General features: G+C 41.0%; 1 protein-coding gene across 1 annotated transcript in view; it reads right to left on the bottom strand.

Annotated features, from left to right (window-relative positions):
* Borcs5 (BLOC-1 related complex subunit 5) overlaps positions 1–25,422 on the bottom strand; it is a 78,656-nt gene that overhangs the window by 20,579 nt on the left and 32,655 nt on the right. The window contains exon 3 of the mRNA XM_059258702.1: positions 6,107–6,264. Within this exon, the coding sequence (XP_059114685.1) occupies positions 6,107–6,264 (158 nt within the window). The remainder of the gene's footprint in view (positions 1–6,106; positions 6,265–25,422) is intronic.

The following is a 25,422-nucleotide window of genomic DNA, read 5'->3' as shown; positions in this document are numbered from 1 at the left end:
ATTTCAGTCACTATCTTATTTTATGACTATGGGCAAGCTGCTTTAACTGATTTCAATTTATGTATCTAAATAATGAGAGAGTAGACCAGGGGATCTCTGAGGTCCTCTCAATGCCAATATGCCATGGTCCTTAATACAGAAATATAACTGTTTCGTCAAAGCTCAACTCTGTTTCTTCACTGTCTCTGAAGTCCCAAAGCTAATTTTCCTCTAAGACTGTCAAGCTGTCTCCCACCTGTCTACACTCATATCACAAGACCTGTTTTCTCTAATATTTCTCTTAGCCCCAGTTGCTCCAGGATATCCCGAATGCTCCCCATTGACAGCACTCTACTGACAGTGCTTCATTGATAGTGACATAGCTTTTATATTTTTGTCCTGTGTGTTTTCATTTCCTCAGCCAGACTAACCTTTCAGAGAATAGGGACTAGGTCACATTTCCCTATAATCCCCAAGGGACCTCCCTCTAAGTGGGTATGCCATAGTTGCTCAGCAATATTGGTTGAGTGATGGGTAGGGGGTCACCTTACAGCCAATAAGTAAACCAGTGGTCAAGGTCTACGGTAAGACTATTGTTGTGGAACATTTGTTTAACTCTGCAAAGATGTGTTGCATTTGTTTAACTATGTAAAGATGTGTTGCTATTTTCCCTTACCTGCCTAAGGCACCTGATTGGTATAATTAAAAGCTGAATAGCCAATAACAAGGGAGGAGGTATAGGCAGAACTTCCAGACAAGGAGAGTAAGTAGGAAGAGGAATATTTACGCTTGAGGGAGAAAGAAAAAGAGATGACAGAGGACAGACAGACAGACACAGAGGAAGCAGGAAAGTAGGATATACAGAATGAAAGAAAAAATGTAGATGAATAGAAACAGGTTAAATTAAGTTAAAAGAGCTAGTGGGACAAGCCTAAGCTAAAGCTGAGCATTCATAATTAATATTCAGTCTCCATGTCTTTATTTGGGAGCTAGTTGGTGGCCCAAAGAAAATACCAATTATAAATGGTGCCCCACGTGGCACACCAAATGTTTTAATTTTGGCACACTGGCTGCGCCTTAATCTACTGGTATCACAGCCAGCAATTGCAACTCCACAGTTATTGGCCTGCTTCTCTAGCCTGGCAAGAATCTGCTCCCACAGGCAGGCCCTGTCACTGCTGCTAAATGTAGCTTTAACTAAATCCCTGTCATTTTAATTATGAATAAGACTCGAGAGTCAAAGGCTGGGGTGAAAACCTGCCAGCTCAGAGAGGCTGAGTAGTAACTAGCTAAACCTCTTCCCTTGCTGGCAACCACAGAACACCTGTGCTTCTGCTTTGCCAAACCAGAAAAAGCTGCGCCACTCCAAACCCACTCTACTACTTCCTGTGTCTATCTCTCCAGGATGCCCTCTGAGGTGCTATTACTTTCTGTCAACTAGTTGCTAACACAGCCTCCTGACCCAAGGTTAATTTTATTTAATTAACACAAATGCAAACTCACAGTGTAATCGAATATCCCCCACAGGCTGTGAAGGCAACCATCTCCTTGTTCTCCCCTTTTACATGTATGTATTTGTAAACATAAATTTATTATTCAAGAGCACCACCCAATTTTTATATCAAAGGCTTATCTAAATTTGACATTGTTTTATGTGAATCAAAAATGGTTACAGCTAAGTTTCCTTTTGATGTGAACAAAGTGATCATAGGGGCTGTAGCTTTATGGATGTCTGCTTAAACCACCACTGCACAGTCTTAGGGATTACTAAGTTTCTACTTTTCAACACATACAGCATTATATCACTTCTTCACACTTCCAACCAAATCTTTAGGAAGTATCTGGGGTAAGTGCAGAGAGTCTGTGCTTGCTCAAAACTATGTGTTCTGCCTTATTCATCTGGAAGTGACTAATCCCAACCCTTGGGTTTTCAGTGAGCAGAGATGGATGCATGTTTCAGGGGTTTGCTAACACTCACCCACTGAAACACAGAGGACACATGACATCACCAGTGAAATCCTGAAACTGTCACTCCCTCTGCCCTAAGAGCTGCTGAGGTACTGTTCAGCACTGTGAGAACTGTTCCTTGTTTTGTAATAATGCTGAGTGACTAGAGATTGACCATCCCATCTCTGAAACACTTGGATCCAGAAGTGTTTCAGGAGGTTTTATTGCTGTTTGATTTGGGAATAGCCACATAAACTTAATGAGATATTCTGTGGATGGGACCTAATTCTAAAAAAGAAATTTATTTATGCTTCATATATATCTTACACACATAGCTTGAAGATGGCTATATGTGGTATTTTTAGCATGCCTGTGCAGTGTTTGTTTGCCTGCTTATAGTGCTGGGATAGAACTTAGAGCCTTGACCAGACTAGGCAAGTGCTTTTTCATTGAGCTACACCCACATCCCTCTGCCTGTGTATTGAGTGTGATCATCACATTAATTCAGATACAGAATTTTACACTTGTGGGAACCTTTCAGATTTTGGAGCATTTCAGATTATGGATTTTGCACTGGAGATGCTCACTATACCGTGACTACTCAAACTGAATCTCAAAGTTTCTCAAATAGAATTTTAAACTCAGTTTAATGTATTTAAGTGAGTGCTCCAAAACACTGGTTCTCAACCCTGGCTCCATATGAAAATCACGTAGAGTGGTTTCATAAATATTGGCACCTAGCTTTCCCTTCCCTCTGGCCAATGCCCTTAAAGGATTTTGGTCTAACTTAGAAAGAGATTGGGCATCCGCATTTTCCGATCAGGAAATGGTTGGCTACCCCACAACATCCCTGTCACTATTGTACCAATAGACATATCATGGCTGGCTGGTTGGTACTGTAGCTCACAGGGATCACAGCAGATAAGACTTGATGACTGACCCCCACTCTCATCCCCAACAGCCTACATAGCACCTCCTGGCACTTCAAAAGCCAGCTAGAAAGGAAGAAACTTCTAGATCAGTCCCAGCAGACAGTAAGTGATTGTGGAGTTCTTGGTTCTAAATGGGGATTGGCATCATTCCTGCTACTCCAAGGCTCATAGAACAATACAAAAGAGGTAGCAGAAAGATCATAAGAGCCAGAGGTTGGGCAGGACTGCTGTAAAACAGGGCCCTTGCATTCATGAACTCACATCAGCTATGGTTGCCTAAACAAGAACAAGCTAGTCAACATTCCATCATGGAATGGGGGAGATATGAAGCCCATCTCTAGCTGAGGAGATATTGGCAGTTGATGGCTCTTGGGAGAGGAGAAATCACTTTTCTTCAGGAGTGTAGCCTCTGGTAGGGGTTGCTCATGCTCCAGCAGATGCCCATGCATACATGGGCAGCACTAACTACGACTCAGTGGGTCAGAAAAAGAAAAAGATGAAGTTAGTTAGAAGGGATGTGTATGCTGAGGGCATTGAGAGAAGTTTGGGGGATATGTAATGGGTATAATCCAAAATACACTGTATACATCTCTGAAATTAAAGAATAAATAAAAAATACTATTGAAAAATGCATTAAGACAGAAAATAGAAGGAAACTACTTGAAGAGGGTCAGCAGAGGCATGAAGAAGGACAAACAAGGGTAACTGAGAGGTAAATATGATCAAATTATATGGTACATGTTTATGAAAATGTCATAATGAAACAGATTATTCTATACAGTAAATATATGCTAATAAGAAACTTTACTTTTATGGGATGTTAACAGATGTTACTTAAGACAAGTGTTTTGAGGTGAAATTAGTTTGGAATGTACTGGTTATCTTTACTGTGAGACTCCTAAGAACTTTAAATAGTATGCAGAACTTCAAATGTCTGTGATGTGACTTTCCAAGGTGTGGTGATGAATATGCAAGAAGCTTAACCTACATGGGATGAGTTTTTTAGGACTTGTTTTGGAAAGTAGCCCTTTATACCAGTGCTTCCCACATCCTAGCTAATGAAGGGCAGCACTAGGTATCATTTGGCAAGCTTATTAAAACAATGATTCATGGGCCACACCCTAGTGAGGGAGGGGAGAACACATCATTCAAATGAACAAATGGAAGTGATACTTATGCATACTCATGTTTGGGGATAAGAGCTATACGGATCATAGTGTAATAGAAAAGTATATAATATTTGAAAGGCCAGGGCTGGGAATATAGTTAAACTGGTAGAGTACTTGCCTAGCATGCCCAAGGCCCTAGGTTCCATTCCTAGCACTGCATAAACTGGGAGTGGTGGTGCACACCTGTGATCCTAGCACTTAGAAAGTGGAAGCAGGAGGACCATAGGTTTAGTTATCCTAAGCTATGTATCAACCTGAACTACATGAGACCCTGTCTCTCTCTCTCTCTCTCTCTCTCTCTCTCTCTCTCTCTCTCTCTCTCTCTCTCTCTATATATATATATATATATATATATATTTATATATTTATATATATATATATAAATATATATACACACACACACACACACACACACACACACACACACACACACACATATGTATGTATCAATGCCAAGCAGCGAGGAAGGTCATACTGAATGGAGCCAGATAATAGCATCTGCTATGGACATATTGGACATGAAGTCCTCCTCAAAATGTTCCTATTTTGAGACTTGGGGTCCAACATATGGATCCAATCACTGGGAGGTAACTGGATCATGAGGGCTCTGACATAATCAGGATTAACTCCTTGGTAGGTTGATAGCTTGATGGCATGTACAGGAAGATGAGGGCCTAGCTGTAGGATGCAGGTCACTGGGGGCATGCACTGAAGGATGTTTTAGCCTTGGCCCCTTGATATGTGCCTCTCAGCTGTCACAAGCCGAACCCTTCTGCTCTACTGCATGCTTCCTGCCATGCTGCTGTGCCTCATCATGACCTAGAAACCATGGAACCACGTGGTCATGTGCTGAAACTAGATAAATTTATGCCAGGCATTTTGTGACTGTGTTGTAAGTCTGACTGACCAAGTCATTTACTCATGAAAGAAAAATGCATATATTTATATCTTTCTTGAAAAATAATGCTAAATGTTGAAACTCGATACTGTAACATGACTACTTCAGAATCTCCTAGAACAGACTGTCTTTATTACTAATTAGAAAACAATGTGTAGTGACAGACAACCCATCTTCTCTTAGCAGAGTTGATGGGCCCATGCCAGTTGAACAAACCCAGTGGTGCCATCTTCCCAAGCAATATCTTCTAGATAAAGCTCTCAAACTTCCCTTCATATGATACTACCTCACAGCAGGAATTTGAGTTCTTCCTTGACTGAAAATTTTAGAATGTGTATTTGTTTATTCCTCGGTGCTCTCAAAACTGTACCATGTAACTGGTCAATAAATCATTTCAGTGCTCAAAGAACCTACTGTGATTATTGGTAACTACACATATGTACCAAGTTTTTAAATTTATTTATTTATTGATAGGGCCTCATATATCAAGGCTAGTTTCCAATTTGGTATGTAGCTGGGAATGACCTTGAACTTCTGATCCTGTCTTAACCTCCTGAGCACTGGGATCACATGTATACATCCACCATCTCAGTTTACATGGTCTGAGGATGGAACCCAGTGACCCACGCTTGCTAACCAAGCAGTCTCCCAACAAATCTGCAGCCCCAGGCTGTACCATGTTCTTCGTTTATAGGCTATTTCACACGAATGATACTGCATCTGTAGTCACAAAAACATTTAGGGTTAAAAAGGCATAATCACATATAGCCAATAAGAACCACTGAACTTTTCATATACTAACATAGTGAAAAGTAAGAACAAAGAATATGTCAAGGCTCCTACATTCAAAATAAATCATTATCTACTGTGAAAAATATAGAAATTATATACAAGAAAAAAAGCTAAACACAGATATAACTAGAGCAAATTTATGATGGCAAGACTTTCTACATACTAATACAGCTAACAGCCACTGAGAAGTCTCATCACACTCAACCTTGCTACTGTGAGGTCCATTTCTCATGCTCAGAGAAATTAAACAAGTCTGACCAAGTCAGCTGTGAAGTAGGAATCAAACACCAGGCTGGTCTCCCCTGGACCCACTCTTCACCAGCATGTCTTACTACTCCCATGAGTCTAGGATGGTAGCCCCACCCCTCCCCCAGCCCCAGACGCATTACCTCTTTGATTCGCTTGACTAGAGCATTCTGATCAAAAGCAACCGCTTCTGCACACTGGTGCAGGTGATCTTGGTACCGCAGGCAGAGCTGTAACACCTGCTGAGAGTCCAGCTTCTCCAGTTTGGCATTTGTTGGGGATGTCTGTCCACTCAAGAGCCCTTCAAAGGAGAGAGGGGAAAAATGAAATGAGAACTACTGCTGATAAACTTGTTACTAACCTAGCTGGGTTCACGGAGGCAGGAAAGAGACTTTAATTTTGTGTTCTCTGCTCTTTTATGGAATGCCAATCACTCACTGGATGCTTTGGCCAGGTGCTGCCTCTGCATTACTTCCTTAGCCCTATTTTCCACACAAGGGAGCCAGGACACAGAGAGGCCGAGTGACTTCTGATCATCATGAAAGGAGCAGTAGCTTCCCTCAGACCGTGCTCCTGGCCTTACCACACTACTCTGAAGTATTAGGAAGACATCTCTTCTTGAATGAAAAGGATCATGTTGTTGGTTGTTTTCTTACTCTTTAGCTCTTTGGGGGCCTGCCATCCAGCTCCCAAATAAATCACATATTGAGACTTATTCTTAATTATGAATACCCGGCTTTAGCTTGGCTTGTTTCTTGCCAGCTTTTCTTAATTTTAAATTAATCCATCTGTCTTTTGCCTCTGGGCTTTTATCTTTCTATTTTTGTATATCTTTCTTTCTTACTCTGTTGTTCGTTGTGTAGCTGGGTGGCTGGCCCCTGATGTCCTCCTCCTTCTCTTGCTCCTAGATCTCTTCTCTCCCAGATTTTTTCTTTTATTAATTCTTTCTGCCTGCCAGCCCTGTCCATCCTTTCTCCTGCCTTGCTATTGGCCGTCCAGCTCTTTATTAGATCATCAGGTGTTTTAGACAGGCAAAGTATCATAGCTTCATAGAGTTAAACAAATGCAATATAAACAAAAGTAATATATATCTTATAACATATTCCCCAACAGGATGGAAGATGCATTTACTTAATTTTAATTCCTATTGGTTACTAATATGGTTATCTGAGAAACTAAGAAGAAATATATAAGGAAATTATAAGAATTTGATACCAAAATTAAAACAAAAGCCAGACTGCCAGCTAACGGGCCTGAAATGCTGCATCTTTTCCTAACATTAGTTGGCTTAGCTGTAGAACATCAATAAGCATAGAAGACTATGTTCTCGACACTTTCATATTGATCCACCATGCTTTCCGATAGGGGCATAGGTCAGGGTAAAATTACTACCATCAACTTCAAAAGAAATCAATCCAGTTACAGAGGCTACTATACTTGGTCAGAGGGCAAAGTCCTGACTAGAACTTAAGTTCATGGACTTTTATTTGCCAAGGCAACAGTTCTGCAAGTGTGGTATCAAGCAAGCCCCTCCTATATATCCTCAATAATTACTGACATTGTATCTACTGTTATTAACCTATTAAAAGTTAAGACTGATAAAATTCTTTAGTGTTAAATAATTGCATGCTTCTCACAAATATTCAAAATAATAGTAGCACTTCACAGATTAACATATAACCTATTTTGAGGAAAATATTTCTATTTTCCAAAACAAAAATGTCAGAAGGGTAATTAATACTGGTTTATATTTTCAGAAATCTTTTGTTAGCAAAATCTGAGAGTCTGTTTAAGGGGTATCAAGGATTTATTAAGATAAGAAATGAGGAAATACATTCACAAATACAGGATATGTTAAACCCAATTACAGAGTCCTTGGAAAGCTGGAGACCAATCACATGCTACTTCATACCCCATGACCTGGCCTTCACCACCCAAGAGAGAGTGTGACCCCTCCCCTTTCTCTTCCTTTTTAAGAGGTTATGTAGGCAGACAAGAAGCACCACCTCTATTGGGCTAGGTAGCCCCAAGTCATGAGTGGAACGAATACCCTCTACACTTCTTTTTTTTTTTTGTCTAAATAAGAAGGTTCTAAATCTAATACAAAAGTATATACAATAAGAATGATTATCAAGTATTGTCCAGGAGAAAGAAAGGGTAATAACATAAACAAATATGGAACTACAACCAACAAGAACAACATCAAGCAAGAAGCACATACTAGATGTCCAGAATATAGGTAAATGGCAAATTACAGAGATTACTCCAATAGCTGTCCCATTCTGAAGAATATAAATCTAGTACCTGATATGTTCTTAGTTAAGATATGAGTGGAATATAACTGTAACCATCAAATATCTGAGAAGTAAAGTAATATTACCTGAGTGAACAGGAAGTGTAAGCAAGCAACTTCTGAAAAATCGCAAGAAATGACAAAGACATGTGGCTGCCTGGACAGTCATCCAATGTTTCTCTACAACATTGGGGCATCTACTCTTGACTACAGGTCTAGAATATCTGACAGACCATTATCAGAAGCAGGAAATTTTTGAAAGACTGTCCTACCTTGTCTTGGCAAGGTTCAGCAATCACTTTTCCTTGTGTCTTGCTCGTCCAGAATGGACAGAGTGCTTACAGTCAGCAGCTGAGGCAAGGGCAGTTCTATGCCCAACAGGTCATTTTTGCCAAGAAGAAGACAAATTCCATATGGAGTGTCTTCAGTGCCCAACAACCTCTCGGGAGTAGATTGGTGCTGCCAGGAGCAATCATGTCTCAAGTCAACAGAATTTTAAGTTATTAAAACAGTTAAATGCTATATTCTTTAGGTCTATAAAGTGTTTGAAAATTGTCTATCCATCAGACATATATATCTGTATATCTAAAAACCTAACTAACATGACTATAAGTATGACAAGCATGGGTGACTATTGACCTATACCCACTATAATTTTTTCAGTGTTTTGCTTAATAGAAAATGATAGATCTTATTATCTCATCTGCACGTAAGTTGCCATTTCTCCTCATAGAGTCTTGGGAAACTCTACTACACACTTCTGAGATTGACACTGGTTTGCAAATTATGTCCAAATATTATCACAAACATAGTTTGACCTCAAAGACTCCCGTTTGGGTATTGGGGATCCTGTGACATCTGCCCTCCAGGTGGCATAGTCTGAGAATCACTCATTATGCCATATTGTGCTGTTCTTACACTAGAGCACAAGGAGTGTAAGACATATGACGATGGGCAAATGCTGGGCCGCCCATGCCAAAACTCATCCTGTTCCCTTCCACTATCAGGCCCTTGCTATTTTCGTACAATGGAACTCAACCCAAAGTTCTTCCCCAACAGCATGATACACAGTGGGCCATTCAGCTGTGCTGTGTCAAGAATCCTCAGGCATGCTGCACAGTGCTCACATCTTCATGGGACTTAGCACTTGGGAGGCGGAAGCATGAGGATCAGAAGTTCAAGTTCATCTTCAACTATGTAATGAATCCAAAACCAACCTGTGACACACAAGATCGTGTCAAACAAAGTAATGAGTTATATGCCAGGGTAGAATTCACGTTTAAATAATTTAGTTGTAAGTGGGATTTTTCTTTTTTACCTTTTATTGCACAATTTTCAAACTATAGAAAAACCAGGAAGTAAAAGAATACCCAAATATATTCAGGTTCCACAAATCAAATTTTATAATATATTTTGAGCCATTAAAAAAACAAAAAACAAAAAAAAACAGACATTAGCCAGGTGGTGTTGGTGCACACCTTTAATCCCTGCACTCAGAAGCAGAGGCAGGTGGATCTCTGAATGTGATGTTAGCCTGGTTTACAAAGTAAGTTCCAGGATATCCAGGGCAACACAGAGAAACTTTGTCTTTGAAAAAGACCAAAAAGCCAAAAAGCCAAAAAAAAAAAAAAAAAAAAAAAAAAAAGCAGACATCATAACACCTCATTCCATAAAAGACATCTGTCCACATACTTATGGTTAATTTTCATGTTAAATAAAGTTTCTAATTTAGTTAGGAATAGAGCCACTACTATTAGTTTTCTAGTTGTCTTCAGCTCATAACAGAGATTTACACAAAGCAGATGTTTACTGAGCTAAAACCTGGCCTAGTGGACTCCATTTTTAAGTGGTGGGTTTGCAAATGGCAAACACTGGACAGATTTCTTAAGAACATGTTGAGACCACTCTTCTTATACAAAATGAGGAGTGGACTCCAGGGACTGGTGAGGTAAGGGTCCAGACAGATGTTAATAGAGCCAACAAACTGCCAACTTCATGTAAAGGGCTAAGTGGAAAAATCACGGGGGTTAGAAATTTGGGGCCCATTTTTCTGAGTTCTTTTATGTTAAACATCATAAGAGTTAAAACATAAAGCACAGTACAGAGCCATGTGCTTATTAAATTAGGCCATTGCCAAACTGAATTTCTCAACCATTAGAGCTTAGTTGTAAAATTAGAAATTAATAGTATGATGTTGGACACATATTTTTTTTTAAATGACAGAATCTAGAAAGTAGACTCTATTACTTTGGCAAAAGTTACTGGGAAGGTATAATTAAGCAACATGCTATAAAAAAGAAAGAAAGAAAGAAAAATCCCTCTGTGTGAGCTAAATGCTAGTGTCCTCCTCAAATTGCCATTGAAAATCCCACAGATACTCATTTCCACCTCCCAGTACTAGTATTATAGGTGTGCACCATGTTTGTCTGTGTGTGTGTGTGTGTGTGTGTGTGTGTGTGTGTGTGTGTGTGTGTGACTAAGTGCCTTACCCTGCTTTGCCAACTCATCAGTCCCACCCCTCCCTCTCTAAGAATCCGGGTGGTAGGGCTGGTGGGGCTGGGAGGCAGCTCAGTGGTCAGTGCTTGATGAGTATACACAAAGCCAGGTTCATGCATAGACTGAGCAGGGTGGGCATGACTAGAATTCCAGCCTTGTTTGGTATGGAGATGCAAGACCAGGAGTTAAATTCATCCTCTCTACACAGCAAGTTGAAGCCTGGGCTATATGAAATCCTATCCAAAAAAAAAAAAAAAAAAAAAAATCAAGAATTTTGAAGTGGCACTCAGTCCTCAAGAGAATCTGTGTCAGGGCATGAGAAGCTCTTCCTCCAGACAAGGTTAAGTGCTTAGTTGGACATGGCATATGGACCAAAGAAACAAGATCAGAGGATGTCAGACCCCAAGTACACATAGCTTTTCCACAGGTGATCTGTAGGCACAAATGACACCTCAGTGTCATCAAGAAATGTCTCCTCCAGTTAAAAACTTAGTTATTTGAATGAAAAGGGAGATTGTGAAATGCTAAGTCAAATATTCGAGTCCTCTCTCTTCTTGAACAATCTCCAGGCTCCCAGGGTTCTTCTCTGTTTGAACTCATCTGGTAGGAAATAGAGGCACCGAGGGATACTGGAAAAGGTATGAGCTCTGGGGTCAGGTAGACTTGGGGTTGTGATCCAGATATTGTCACTGAGTACTGTGTAATGGAGTGGCCATCACACTTCTCCACACTCCAGCTCTTCATGTTCTGTGCCTTAAGGGTAACTATAATAGTTACATGATGCTACACCTGACACAGATTACACACTCCACTTACACACCTTTACTCTCTGTCCCAAAGTCGCCAACTCCCAGCTACTGCAGGAGCCAAATGAGCAGGGTTACAAACTCTGTCTGTAGGCCTGAGCTAACTTATCATACCGTGTGTGTGTGCTAGGCACATATCACTATGTACTAGCCTTACAGGAAATACCAAAGACACAATCCCACCTCCCAAGGTAACCACCAGAAGCAGACATTAGATATGTGAAGGTTTAAAAAAAAAAAAGAAAGAAAGAAAAAGAAAAAAAATGCCAGGCAGCAGTGGTGGTGCATACCTTTAATATCAGCACTTGGGATGCAGAGGCAGGCAGATCTATGAGTTCAAGGCCAGCCTGGTCTACAGAGTAAATTCTAGGACAACCAGAGAAACCCTGTGTCAGAAACCAAAAAATAAATGAACAAACAATGAACCAAAAGTGTATATGTGGGGTGGGTGGGTGTAAAAAAGGTAAATGAGAATAGGAGCTAAAATAAAAATAATTTTTAAAATGCAACTTAAAGAGGCATTTCTCAAAACAATCTTAAAATGGCCAGCCAGTAATACATAATAGATATAATACATAAAAGATGTCACACATAACTAATCATCAGGGAAATGCAGAACAAAACCATAAGATGGGCAAGGTAGCAGACATCTATAAGAAGACTGCAGTAAGTTTAAGGCCAGCCTGGGCTACATAGGGAGTTCCAGGCAAGCCAGGGTTAAAGAGTAAGACACCTCATTTCAGACAACAGAAAAAAACAAAGCTACCACAATGAGGTAACAATCCTCAGGTTGGTTGTTGTTTTGATTATAGAAAACAAAAGGTGTTGGGGGAGGGTTGGAAGTAGGTAGAACCCTCCTACATTTCTTCATCTTTTTAACCAGAGACAGACAGACAGACAGAGAATTACTTCCAGTAGTAGATTTGCTCAGTAACTTGAAGTTAATTTCAGTCAAATTTAGTTTTAGTGTGGTAGCAGCTACCCCTCCCAAACTCCCAAGCTCCATGCACAAAGCTATAAACCTAGCAAGTGAAGAACTGAACTGATGGAAAAGAGTGGACAAAAATGAATCTGTCCTCTAAATATTAGGGATCTGAGAACTGATCTCTGATGACTGCTTTGGGTCACAAAGGTGCAAAGAGGTGTCAGTCAGCAATGCTGCAGAACATCCAGGCTGCAGAACATCTAGCCCTGAGTGGCTAGGCCTACTGAGGTCCTTGATGGGGACTGTGGCCCCATCAGCTGAGCCTTACACAGGAAACAGCTGAACTCCCATGAGTGGCTCATAAGCTGATTTGCCATCAGCAGGGCAGCCCACCTAAGCAGGTAGATCCATGGTTTGGACTTCAGGCTATAAAGGCAGCACCCTAGAACACATCACGAGGAAATGTCTTTTGCTTTGAAAGTCACCATATAGACAGGCATGGTGATGTGTATGACTGTAATCCTGCACTTGGGAGACGGGGGAAAGAGGATCAGGAGATCAAGGCCAGCCTTGGCTACACAGCAGCTTCAACATCATCCAGGACTGCATGAGATCCTATTTTTAAAAAGCACAAAAAGGCAGAAATAAAAAGAAAGTAAGGACAATTTGATGGTCAGGTGCAAGAGAGCACACAGGGGCACAAGAGCCCCACACACACACCAAAAAAAGGCAAAGTAGTATGATGTCTCCAAAAATAAGATTGACAAGTGGCCTGAAATATAATAAAAATAATTATTAAAAAAAACAGACCAGACATAAGATCAGAAACAAAGCAGTAAGCCCATGTTTTCGCCCTTCTACCCAGCATGATACTAGTGTCAACCAGAACAGTTGAGCAAGGAAAGAAGATGTGTTCAAACTGGAAGGCACAAATGAAGTGGCTTCTGACCATAGGGATGATTTTCTGTGTAGAAATCCCTAAACACTGGTCAAAAAAAACTGTTGGAATTAATAAACAAAACTTAGTAAAATAAGATGATACAAAGTCAACTCAAAAGTCAGTTGCATTTCCATGAACTAATAATGCAAAATCTACAAAGCACAGGAATCAAGAAAGCAGGTTTAACAATAATCCCATCAAAAGCCTAAAGTACTTAGGAGGTAACTCACAGGAGGAAGCAAAAGACTTGTCTAATGAGCATAAGACTCTGAAAAGAGGAGAGAACTGACTCCTGAAGTCTGGTCTCAGCATTACTCTGACTTAAATAATGAACATTCAAAACATTTCATTAGTTGAAGTAAGCCAGAAAAGAACAACTACTATCTAATTTCATTTTCATGAAGTTCACAGAACAGTGAAATTCCTACAGAAAGGAAAGAGAACAATGGTTGCCACTGCTGGGGCAGAAGGACTTAGGAGGTTAATGGCTTCAGAGTTCAGTTTGAGAGTGTGGAAAAGCGGAGGTTGATAGTCAGGACACTGCAGTACACTGGGAATGAACTGAAACCAGTGAGCCTCAGAAAAGGGGTGAGATGATACACGTTAGGTTATGTGTGGCTAACACTAAATCAGGCTGATTGATTGTTCTGTGATAATCTTTTTGTACACTGTGAAGATGTGTCACTCTTTGATTGGTTTAATAAAAAGCTGAACGGCCAATAGCTAGGCAGGATTTCCAGGCACAGAGGACACTGGGAAGAAGAAGGTGGAGATGCAGAGCAAACACGATGGGCAGTGCAGAGATAAGGTAATAAAGCCACAAAGCAGAAAGTAAATTAACAGAAACGGGCTAATTTAAGTTGTAAGAGCTATAAGAAACAGGCTTAAGCTAAGGCTGAGCTTTCGTAATTAATATAAGTCTCTGGGTCATTTTTTTGTGAGCAGGCAGCCCAAAGAAAAGCCCAACTACAATTAATCTTGGATTTTACTAAGCAAACGCATTCTATAATACTCCTGTAATAAGAACGCCAAGAGAGGAAAAGAGATCAACAGGAAACAAAATGAAAATTACATTTCCTTGCCTAGAAACAAGAGTTCTTGAACCAAGTTTTCCTCCAAGTCTCAACTTTCATAATTTTCACTTTCTATAATTTTCTTTTTATATTTCATTTATTTTGTGTAGAGGATGGGCACATATATCCAAGGGATCATGTGTGGAGTTAGTGGACAGCTTGGGGGAATTTGTTCTCTCCTTCCACCATGTAGGTTCCAGGGACTTAACTAAGTCATTAGCCTTGGTAGCAAGTGTCTTTATCTGCTGGCCCTCAAAAATTCATTTTCTTTTTCACACACACACACACACACACACACACACACACACACACACGTGCGTGTGTGTGTGTGTGAGACAGTATTTCACTGTGTATTCCTAGTGGGCCTGAAACTTGCTATATAGACCAACCTGGCTTCTAACTCACAGAGATCCACCTGCCTCTGCCTCCCCAGTGCTGGGATTACAGGTGTACACCACCATGCCTGGCTATTTTTGCTGTTTTTGAAGTATAACAATGCTTTGCCTGAATATATATGCATGTGCATCATGTACATATCTGGTGCCTTCAGGGGTCAAAGGGCGTTAGAACCCCTAGAACTGGAGTTATAGATGGTTATAAATCTGGGGACCAAATCTAGGTTTTCTAAAAGAGGAGCAAATGCTCTTTACCACTGAGATTTCTCTAGGCCCATCAAATTTTCATTTTCTTTGTTATATAATTTATTTTACTTTACTTTTTTTTATATGCGTTGGTGTGAGGGTATCAGATTCCCTGGAACTGGATTTACAGATGGTTTTGAGCTGCCATGTGGGGCCTGGGAACCGAACCTAGGTCTTCTGGAAGAATGGCCAGTGCTCTTAACTGCTGAGCCATCTCTCCAGCCCCCCAGATTTTCATTTTCTAAGGGAAGGGTTAGCTACACACTAGGTGATTGCTATTGGTTTGAATATGTCCCTCCAAACTTGTGACAGTATGAGGAAGTAGGTAGGGCCTGTATGAGGTGGCTAGGCAATGAGATTCCTTTATAAAAGGCTCAACAGAGGAGGTCTCTTTCTGTCCTTTCAGCTTCTGTGTTCGGTATGGGGTCAGAGCAAAGCCTGACCCTGAACCCTCACTGAGTTGTAAGCACCGGATCTTGTGTAGCCCAGCTTTTAAAACTGGAAAAACTACATTAATGTTCCTTCTAAAGTGTGCATTCTTGGGTATTTCATTATATCAGCACAAACAGACTAAGACAGCACTCTCTTGGGCCAGGGCTCAAACTCTCTAACAACATCTAAGAAACTTAAATACCCACCATCCCACTGCATTTAAATGTCCTTACTTTTTGAGTAGCTACACTTTAGAGTGTGTGTGTGTGTGTGTGAGAGAGAGAGAGAGAGAGAGAGACAGAGAGAGAGAGAGACAGAGAGAGAGAGAGACAGAGACAGGGAGACAGAGAGACAAGGACAGAGAGAGAGAGAGACAGAGTGTCAGAGAGAAATTTAGACAGGGTCTCACTCTGTACTCCATCCCAGGCTGGCCTGGAACTCATTATGTGGCCCAGGCAAGTCTATGACCCTGCTACAATCCTCCTGCCTCAGCTTTCTGAGTGCTGGGATTATAGGTGTGTCCCCACCACACCCAGTGTATGACACACATTTTACTCCTGTCACTGCAAAGAAATGAACTCATTCCTGCCTCTGAAGTAAGCTTACCTCACCCTTATTTGAAGATATGTGTAGGTTCTAAGCGAGGCCTTATCTTTAAACTGTTTGATGCAGCCTTTGAAAATGCAGAAAAGCAGTTATATGGAGCTACAGGATAAAATGATACCGAAGATCAACAATACCATATAGTAAACCCTGCTCCTTCCCCTAGCAACTCCATGAAAACACACACAATATATCCCGTCATCATCCGGTCAGAGTCTGACTGACCTACAGCAATAAATGACACAATCAGTGGGTTCATTAGTTAGTTCTCTGACCTCTGGCCCCAAATTCACTGTGATAATATATCTGAATCTCTATGAAACCATAAACACAAAGATTCCCACCTTGGGGCTGAAAGAATGGGCTTCCACATTCTAAGTCCCCGAACACATGCACCAGTACCCTTGTTGTAGAAAATACTTGAGTTAAAAAGATTCAGACTGGCCCCCCACTGTCCCTAAGGCACACAGCTGTGAAAACATGCTTCTTTGTAGAAAATGTGGGTCAATAACATTCACAAGAAACATCACGTGATTCTCTGTAGCCCTTCGTTCATTTTATGCGTCCGTTTCTCCAGAAGCAGAAAGGCATCACAAAGGTACAGGGAGAGCTGGGCCACCAAAGGAGGTTCTATTCTGATGGCCCAAAGCAAAGAGAGCAGGTGAGAGTGACAAGGGAAACAAGCAGAAGCCATACAGCTCCAGAAATCACACTCACGCTGCCAGTGTGACAAAGTGACTCAGTACTCGAAAATCACACCGGCATTTTGAACAGGCACATGTGTAAAAGTCAGGTTGGTTAGGGAAACAGGCTTGCAAACTGATGAACTCAACAGGCTTTCGAACTAAACTTGTGTTTAAATTTCAGCTCTGACTGCTCTTTCAGTCTCAGCAACCCTCATTAGCAAATGAGGAAATGCTGACCCAGATATTTATAAAGCAATTAGATGAGATCATGTATGTAACATCTTTAAACCAAAAAAAGAAAGAAGAAAGGACAACGTAGTTTCTATTGTTAATGGAGAAGGAGGACTATGTGCACTCAAACCACTTCTTATATATGACTTCTAAAAAATTCTAAAATGAGTAGTGCCCTGGACACTCTGGACCTGTCTATCCATTGAGTATAAAAATACATAGAAAGTTTTCCTATCCTACCAATGTTTATGTACATAATTTTCTCTACAGACAAGACAAAGCAAAATACATTGGAAGAAAATAAATAATTTAATAAAAGCAGGCTGGAGAGTTGGCTCAGCAGTTTAGAGCACCAGCTGCTCTTCCAGAGGACTGTTCTATTCCCATCACCCACATGGCAGCTCACAGGCATCAGTGCTCCAGTTCCAGGGGATGTGCCCTCTTCTAACCATGGACACACATGCAGGCATGTACTCATATAGACACACGTGTGGGCACACACTCATACATGCACACATGCAGGCATGTACTGTTACAGAAAATGATAAAATTAAATAAAGCTAAAATTTTTATGAATTTAAAAGCAAGCCAAACACATATATGTTTTTATGCTAATAATAGTAGAAACCAATACAAAATACATAAAGTAAAAATATTTCCAAAACTATTTTAGGAATTATTTTAGGTGTGCATTGAGCCCAAAGCCTTGTGCATAAACATGTCATCTACCACTAAACTATTCCCTCAGCCCTAGGTAGCCTTTCATTATAAACTAAGACTAAGTGAAGGTTATAGAAAGCCAGATTTAGGTTCATCTGGAGGAGGAGATTCAATTAATCACAGCTGTCCAATAAGGGAACAGCTGCCTTATATTACAATGAGCTCTCTGGCCACACAAGGCCAACAGTCTACTTCAGGAAGACATTCCAAACCAGACGTCTGTGATGGTTAATACTGCCAACTTGACAGGCTTTAGAACCAAACAGGGGTCAAACCTCTGGGCAAGGCTCTAAGGGAGTTCCTAAACTGGGTTAAGATTAAGGTGGAAAGGCCTGCCCTAAGTTCGGGCACCCCCATTTCAGGACTGAATACACAGGAGAAAGCTGAGAACAAGCACAAATCTCTCTCTCTGCTTCCTGGCTGGATACAACAGGCCCAGCTGCTGCCTTGTCTCCCTGCTGTGAGGAACTGTGTCCTCACACAGTGAGCCAGTGGAGGTAAACCAACACTTCTTTAAGTTGCTTTTGTCAGAGCAATGAAAAAAGTAAATGGCTTGAGGAAAAAGCCATCTCTCACAGGCTCAGTGGCTAAGCTGCAGTTCCCAGCACCTATACTGGGTGTCTCACAATCTCCTGTAACTCCAGCTCTAAGAGATCCTTCTGGTTTCCTCTGGCACCTGCATACAAATGGCATTCACTCACAGAAATACATACATACATGCATATAAATAAGATAATAAAAGCAAATCTTTTTAGAAAGGAAGGGGGGAGGAAAGAAGGAAAGAAGGAAGGAAGGAAGGAAGGAAGGAAGGAAGGAAAAAGTAACTAGCATATCACTCAAGTCAGAAACAAAGTCCCTTCCGGCTCTGAGATCCTATGAGCCTTGTATGCTACAAGACAAGTAACTCCTGGGTGCTCACAGAAGGGCAAATTTTTGCTCTAGTACTGCCCCTAGTAACAAAAGGACCTCCAAACTGAAGCAAGAGGAGATTTACCACTCAACTCAAGCAGGAGAGAAAGTGAATGGATGCCCTGGTTCTGAAGCATGTTATTTTCCTCTTTCAGCCATGTTTCCCTTCCTAGATGCTGTGTTCACAACCTATTGGATCCAAACCCGTCAACATTCCCTGACCTCTCCTACAGAGCTATCCCAGAGAAACATATATGAGGATTTACATGGCCAGATTTTATTTTCAGGCTCCAGTGTTATTTGAACGTCCTCAAACAAGAGAATGATTAAATTAATATATTTGCCCAAAGGTAGCAAATAATGTTGGTGTTTTCAAATAATATACAAATGATATGGCAAAAGCCGGAATGTAATTTTAATAAAAACTGTGACATAAAATATGCATTCAGAACAATTCTAACTGTAAGCAAATGCATGCCCCAGTGTCTGTCCACTTGACAAGTAGGAAACACATAACAAAATGTTAATGGCTATTCCTATGTGGTAGAATTTTTTAATTTTCTTTTTTGAGTTGTTTCCCCATTTCTTTAAAGTAATCATAATCTTTTGTTATCAAAAACTGAGCATAAAAAGCTAAGGATTTGTGACACAGAAGTAAAATAATCCTTTTAAAGGAGGAAGGCTGGAATTAGAAAGTCAGGTTTATAGCAGTCTTGCTTGTGGTGGTTGCTAGGCACACCACTACCTTTAAATTAATCAGTAAGCCTGGAACAGCTGGTCAATATCAGCTTTTATTGAGGACATGGAGCAACAGGAACTCAACATAGAAAGCAAGGGTATAAATCGGCATAACCACTTTGAAGGGTAAATTACGTGTGGCAAAGTGAAAATGTGTGCACTATGGGACAAATTAATTAATTCTTTACTATAACTGTTTGTTTCTGAGACAGTATTTCATGTACCAAAAATTGGCCTCAAACTTGCTATGTAGCTGAGGCTAGCCTTGAACTCCTGATCCTGTCTCTACCTCCTAATGATTAGGAATAGAGGCATGTGCCACCTGGCCTCTAAGAGTCTCAAGCTGACAATCAAAATTAGCCATTACCCATGAGATGGGATATTTAAGTTTATTTCTTTTTTTCTTGAAGGGACAAAAGATCTGAAACAAATATGGTAAAATTATTAAAATCTGATATAACTGAATGAATAGAGAGCATCTGTTACTTCTTCTATATGCCAAGAGACTATAAATGAAAGAGAATTTCTAAATAATCCTATGATAAGCATTAGTGATCTCTACTGAGGCAATCTCTGTTGAGGACAAGGCTCTCTGTCCACAGCAGGAATCCTTAAACTCTAGGATGTAAAGTTGATGCAAGCCATGGTGCTACTTCCCAAAGAGGGTTTGGTACACCTTGTCCTCAGCCCCAGGCAACATTTGGGAATAACTAGGAACTCTCTTTAGTCATGTGGTTGACCAGGTAACTTCTATTTGTGGTAAAAGTTAGCAAGCGTAGACAATTAACAAGATGGTGTGACACACTGGGTGCTCAGAGAAATAGCCTGTGATACAAACGAGACTTTCACTTGAAGAAAGACTGCTAGGGTGACAACTGGCCAGTCTTAAAAAGCCAGCACTAAGCATGCAACTAAAGGTCTGTCTGCAGAACCGAATGAATGCTGGGGAAGCAGTCCAAGAAGTGTTCTTAGGCTCAATTAGGCCTTGGTGCAAAACCAAGGTTATAAGCTGATAACAAAGATTAGGGAGTCTTGCTCATATTTCATAAATTTTTCCTTTATTTGTGCATCTTATTTAATAGCATTTCATCTGGCAAATTTGAAGCTAATGTTTGGCTAATGATGGTGCATAGCTTTTCCAAAAATGCACTGCATTACTTTCAGAAAGTCCAGATCAGTGGAAAACTATGACTCTCTGGGTCAGACTTGGTGAAATCTGGGGGTAAACCACTGCTGAGACTAGAAACCACAATGACAGCAAAAGACACAGTGTACTGAATGGTGGCTTAACATTTAGGAAGACACATGTCTTATGCTTATAAGCTGAAACCTGCAAAGGGACATTAAATACTGTATTCTGGCATGCAGGTGACAGTCTGTAAATAGTACCATTATCTCAGAGGGTTTGCTCTTAGAAGCTTCAGATCTGTGGCATTCCAAACTGTCCCAGAAGTACCACTGTTCTAAGCTTGACAACATCACAGGAGATCTCCAGTTTCTTCGTTCCCATCTTTCACGATCTCTCTGTCTCTCGTCGTACAATCCCAACTGCTTCATCATGCCTGCCTCTTCCCCATGTCCTGGATCTTCTTTCCTCCAACCCCTGTCTCCACCATGCGCTGCTCACCTCCCACCTCTTAGAAAGTAGAGGAAGCACCCACAGGACTAGTCAGCTGGTGCCGCTTGGGACACAGCAGGCTACTTAAGAAGCCATGTGCCTTTTTCTCTCTTTCCTGACAGTGTCTTTGCTGCCATCCATTTTCCAAACTATTTTATCTAGTTTTTTTTTTCAGAAATAAAATCCATTTCAAATGAAAGCTATGTTGCACTTCAAGTGTGCAATTTCCTAAAACTTCCCAAGATTTTTACATAAACAAACCACAAAGAAAACTGTACTGTTTGGTATTATATCTTGTCTTCAGTCTCCCCTGCCTCTCAAGAAAATACCAAAGAATGAGGGCCTCTCCTAACTGTCACAGAACCGGGGGCACTACTGGTATTTAGTGAGCAGCTCACCAGCTCCAAACACAGCACAGTGCACATACAATGAAAACGAGCCCATTCAAGATGCCAGCGGCACCTGCCGCCCATGCCTCCATTTTTAAGAAAGCTTGGACCATAGACATTTACTTAGATCACTCCAGGTAACTTCACCCTATATTTGGTCAATCTTGACACTGGTGAGTTTCTAGAAATATGGACAATAAGTCACCTGAATCTGGCTGCCCAAATTTCCAATAAATTCACCTATTTACTGGGGTGGGGGTGGGGCAGAGATGGTGGCACTTCCTCCAGTGTTTGAACACGTCTGCTAAAATGACTATTCTGAGTTCCATATTACCACGTCTTAGAGACTTATTGCAGGACTATTTTGAACCAAAAGAGCAACAGGGGCCATTCCTCCTAGACAGTGAGTCAAGACAATTTCACAACCCTCTTCAGGGATAAGCACACAGCTCTCTGAGCCAGAAGAGGAGGCAGTAAACATCCCCCCTTCCTCAGCTTCTGTTCTAAGGCAGACTCTCCTGATAAGAAAAGCATGGCTTTTATACCATAGTAATTCTATTCACAACAAGTAAGTCATTCTTACATTCCTTCTCCAGCTTATTTTCCCCTAGAATTCTTTTCCCTTTGCTTTCAATCTCTCCTCCCCACCATGTTGTACTATTTGTATGAAAAAAAAAAAAGTTGCTTCTGGCCAACTGTGACATCAACTCATTCTTATTCAGTGATGTCCAGCACGAACCTCGCTCTCCCAAAACGTTTGCTCAGTTCTGAAGCAACAAAGATGATTAACTTCCTTCTGTTTGCTCTTCCCATGTTCTTGATGTATTCACAGATCTTCTGAAACATCTCTATGACCTAAGGCCCTATACATGCGCTCAAAGAACTTTCCAGACAGCCTCAGCAAGACAGAATATTGCCCCTGAGTTACAAAAAAAGGGTAACATCACAAGATGACTTAACCATTTTTAACCCCTGAAAAGATATTTCTGTTTGAGTGCTGTAAGAAAGAGCTAATAGATCCTAAACAAAATACAAGCTCCCGACTATTCTAGATCATTTTTGTTACTTGAGGGATGGAAAAAAGAAGAGATGAGAAAAGCAAGGAAGGATGTGTCACACACTCCCCACTATACACTCTGGCAAGGCACCACTAAGTGCTTTGGAAAGGCAACAATTTTATTCTATGCATGAAGCAATCAAAAATTCAAAGACCTTACTAGAAAATAAGGTTTTGGTGTTTAAGTGTGGCAGGAAGTGATGGCACTAGCTAACTATATCAGGTTCAGATCCTTCCTCCAAGTCCCCTTGGCCTCAACTACCCTGTAGTGTAGGTCCTTCCATATTAGAATCTACAGTGGGAAGTCATCATTCTGGGTCTAAGCATCAGAAAGCAGAAGGTGCCTCCAGTGCTGGCTGATTCTGTCACATTCCGGAATGTACATGAGGAGCCCAACCCACAGAGCTCTGACAGGACACGACACTGGCATTTCCTTCTGGGGTTCTCGGGGAATGCTAGAGGAGTTAATTTAGAAGTGATCGGAGAGGTGCCACCCAGAGCCCAGTAATCTTCGGGCAGATAGCTTGGTGTTTGTGGGTTCCAACATTCTTAGAAATACAAATTGGAGTAAACTGAAGAAGGAACAAGAATAGAAAACTCTTCCCCTGTAACTGTGACTATTTCACAAAATCCCAGGATGTGGTATGCTTAGTGGTACAGCATTTGACTAGCATGCAAGAGTTCTTGGGTTCCATCCCTGGCAACACACACACACACACACACACACACACACACACACACACGCACGCACGCACACACACACACATGCGCACGCATGCACGCACACACGCACACGCACACGTGCACACACAGACAAACACGTTCAGAGAGAAAATGAAAATCATAGGTTCTGCACTGCTGTGCTGCTGAGTTTGTTTTAAGTTAACCTGAAAAAGACAAAGGAAGCAGCTCTGAAGGTTGTAATTACAGAAAATTGCTCAGGTGACTTCATCCCACCCACAGGCTCTGATGAGTACTTTATAAGCTAGTGTTCTGGAAGGGTAAAGCTGTTAAGCATGGGTTTCATATGCTCCATTTAAAACATTATTTTATCAACACAACTGTTAATGGCTTCTAAACGAGGGTAGCAATTTCCAACAAGAGTGCTATAAATTCCTATTAGTACTCACCCTGGTTTAAAGATGCAGAACACTTTAGATGGATGGTTCCCTGGCACGAACACTGAAATAATAGTACAATGATTTCATACCCCCCCCCCCACTTCCCAAGAGCCTTGCACATAACAGTACATGTGTGCTGAACACATCAGTGCAGAGTGTTTGCCATGACTGGGAGGCTGCCGCCAGGGCAAAATCAACTTAGAAAACCATCAAGTCTAAAAGACACTTGCTGCTCTTCCTTTCCACAAACAGTCCCACCTCATCGAGAGTTCATTCACAACCAGAGAAGTGCTTCAAGGTGCTAGGCCATGCCGTCCAGCCTACACTACACCACTGAAATTACTCTACTAGTCGTGGTTCAGATGAGACAATTCAACCAATTAATCTCTCCTCTCAATTCTGCCATTATTCTGCTTCCCCAGTCAGGTATATTTTCTCTTGCTTTTCATTCTCATTCTCCATCTACCCAGTCTTTCATCTCTTCTTAAGATATTTTAGATTTTCTCCTTCTACTGTCCCTAACTCAGCCAGGACTTTGATCAGTCTATCACTTGCTGTGGGATGTTCTGTATGCTGTGAATGTGTTGCTCTGATTGTTTGATAAATAAAATGCTGACTGGCCAGTAGCCAGGCAGGAAGTATAAGCAGGATAAGCAGACAAGGAGAATGCTGGGAAGAGGAAGGTTGAGTCAGGAGACACCAGCCTGCCGTCCAGGGAGCAGCATGTAAAGGCAACAGGTAAAGCCATGTGGAACATGTGGCAACATATAAATTAACAGAAATGGGCTGATTTTAAGTGTAAGAGCTAGTCAGTACAAAGCCTGAGCTAACAGCCAAGCAGTTTTAATTAATATAAACCTCTGTGTGTTTACTTGGGTCTGAGCAGCTGCGGACTGGGCAGAACACAGGAAAACATTCAGCTACAATCACTAGAAAACTATAGTGGCTACCTACCTGGGTTGCCCATCTCAGACCATAGTCACACCAATCACCCAAAAACACAGCTTTTTTTAAGAAAAAGATTTATTTTCCTTTTATTTATATGTGTATATCTGTGAGTATGTACAACTGTGTGCAAATGCCCGTCGAGGCTAAAACATACACCAGATCTCTTGGAGCTGGAGTGACAGGCAGTTGTAAGTTGCCCAGCTGTAAAGGTGCTGGGATCCGATCTCTGGTTTTCAAGATAGGGCAGTCAGCACTTTTAACCTCTGAGCCACCTCTCCAGCAACTCCACCCCCCCTCAAAATCCCACAGCTTCGAATGTGCCAGCATCATGCTTCCTGTTGCAACAAACAAAACCATAATAGCAGTTGTTAATCTCAAGTCATTGCCTCCAAATTCCTTTCTTTAGCCTGAAAAGCCTCCAGCAGTCATTGGGACCAAGTTCTGTGCCTATGACCACTTTTTAGACTTGAGACCATTAAAAATCTGCACTGAATTGTCATTGTCATTTGTGTCACATCCATGTATGACCGGTTATTTTTAATTTAAATGTATAAGTTGAGGTATTGATTTTAAATGCTATTGTGGTTTCAGCCTGTCTTTTGAGTCTACTGAGACCATTTTGACCCTTAGTTCTGGCATCCATCCATGTTAGATAATCTATCCAGTATCATCTACAAATGTGATTCTTATGTCTCTACCTCTTTCCTGAGAGTTAATCAATAAATCTCCAGTGAGTGCATAGTACATCCGGGTTCTTCAGGTAGTAGCTAAGTCAGCTGCCATGATATTGAATAAGGTCAAAATCAGAACCCTCCTACATCTTTTGATTTTCT

The sequence above is a fragment of the Peromyscus eremicus genome, chromosome 3, assembly GCF_949786415.1.
Source record: "Peromyscus eremicus chromosome 3, PerEre_H2_v1, whole genome shotgun sequence".
NCBI lineage: Eukaryota > Metazoa > Chordata > Mammalia > Rodentia > Cricetidae > Peromyscus > Peromyscus eremicus.
Note: the sequence above shows the minus strand (reverse complement) of the source record. Positions and strands in the feature narration are given on the sequence as shown.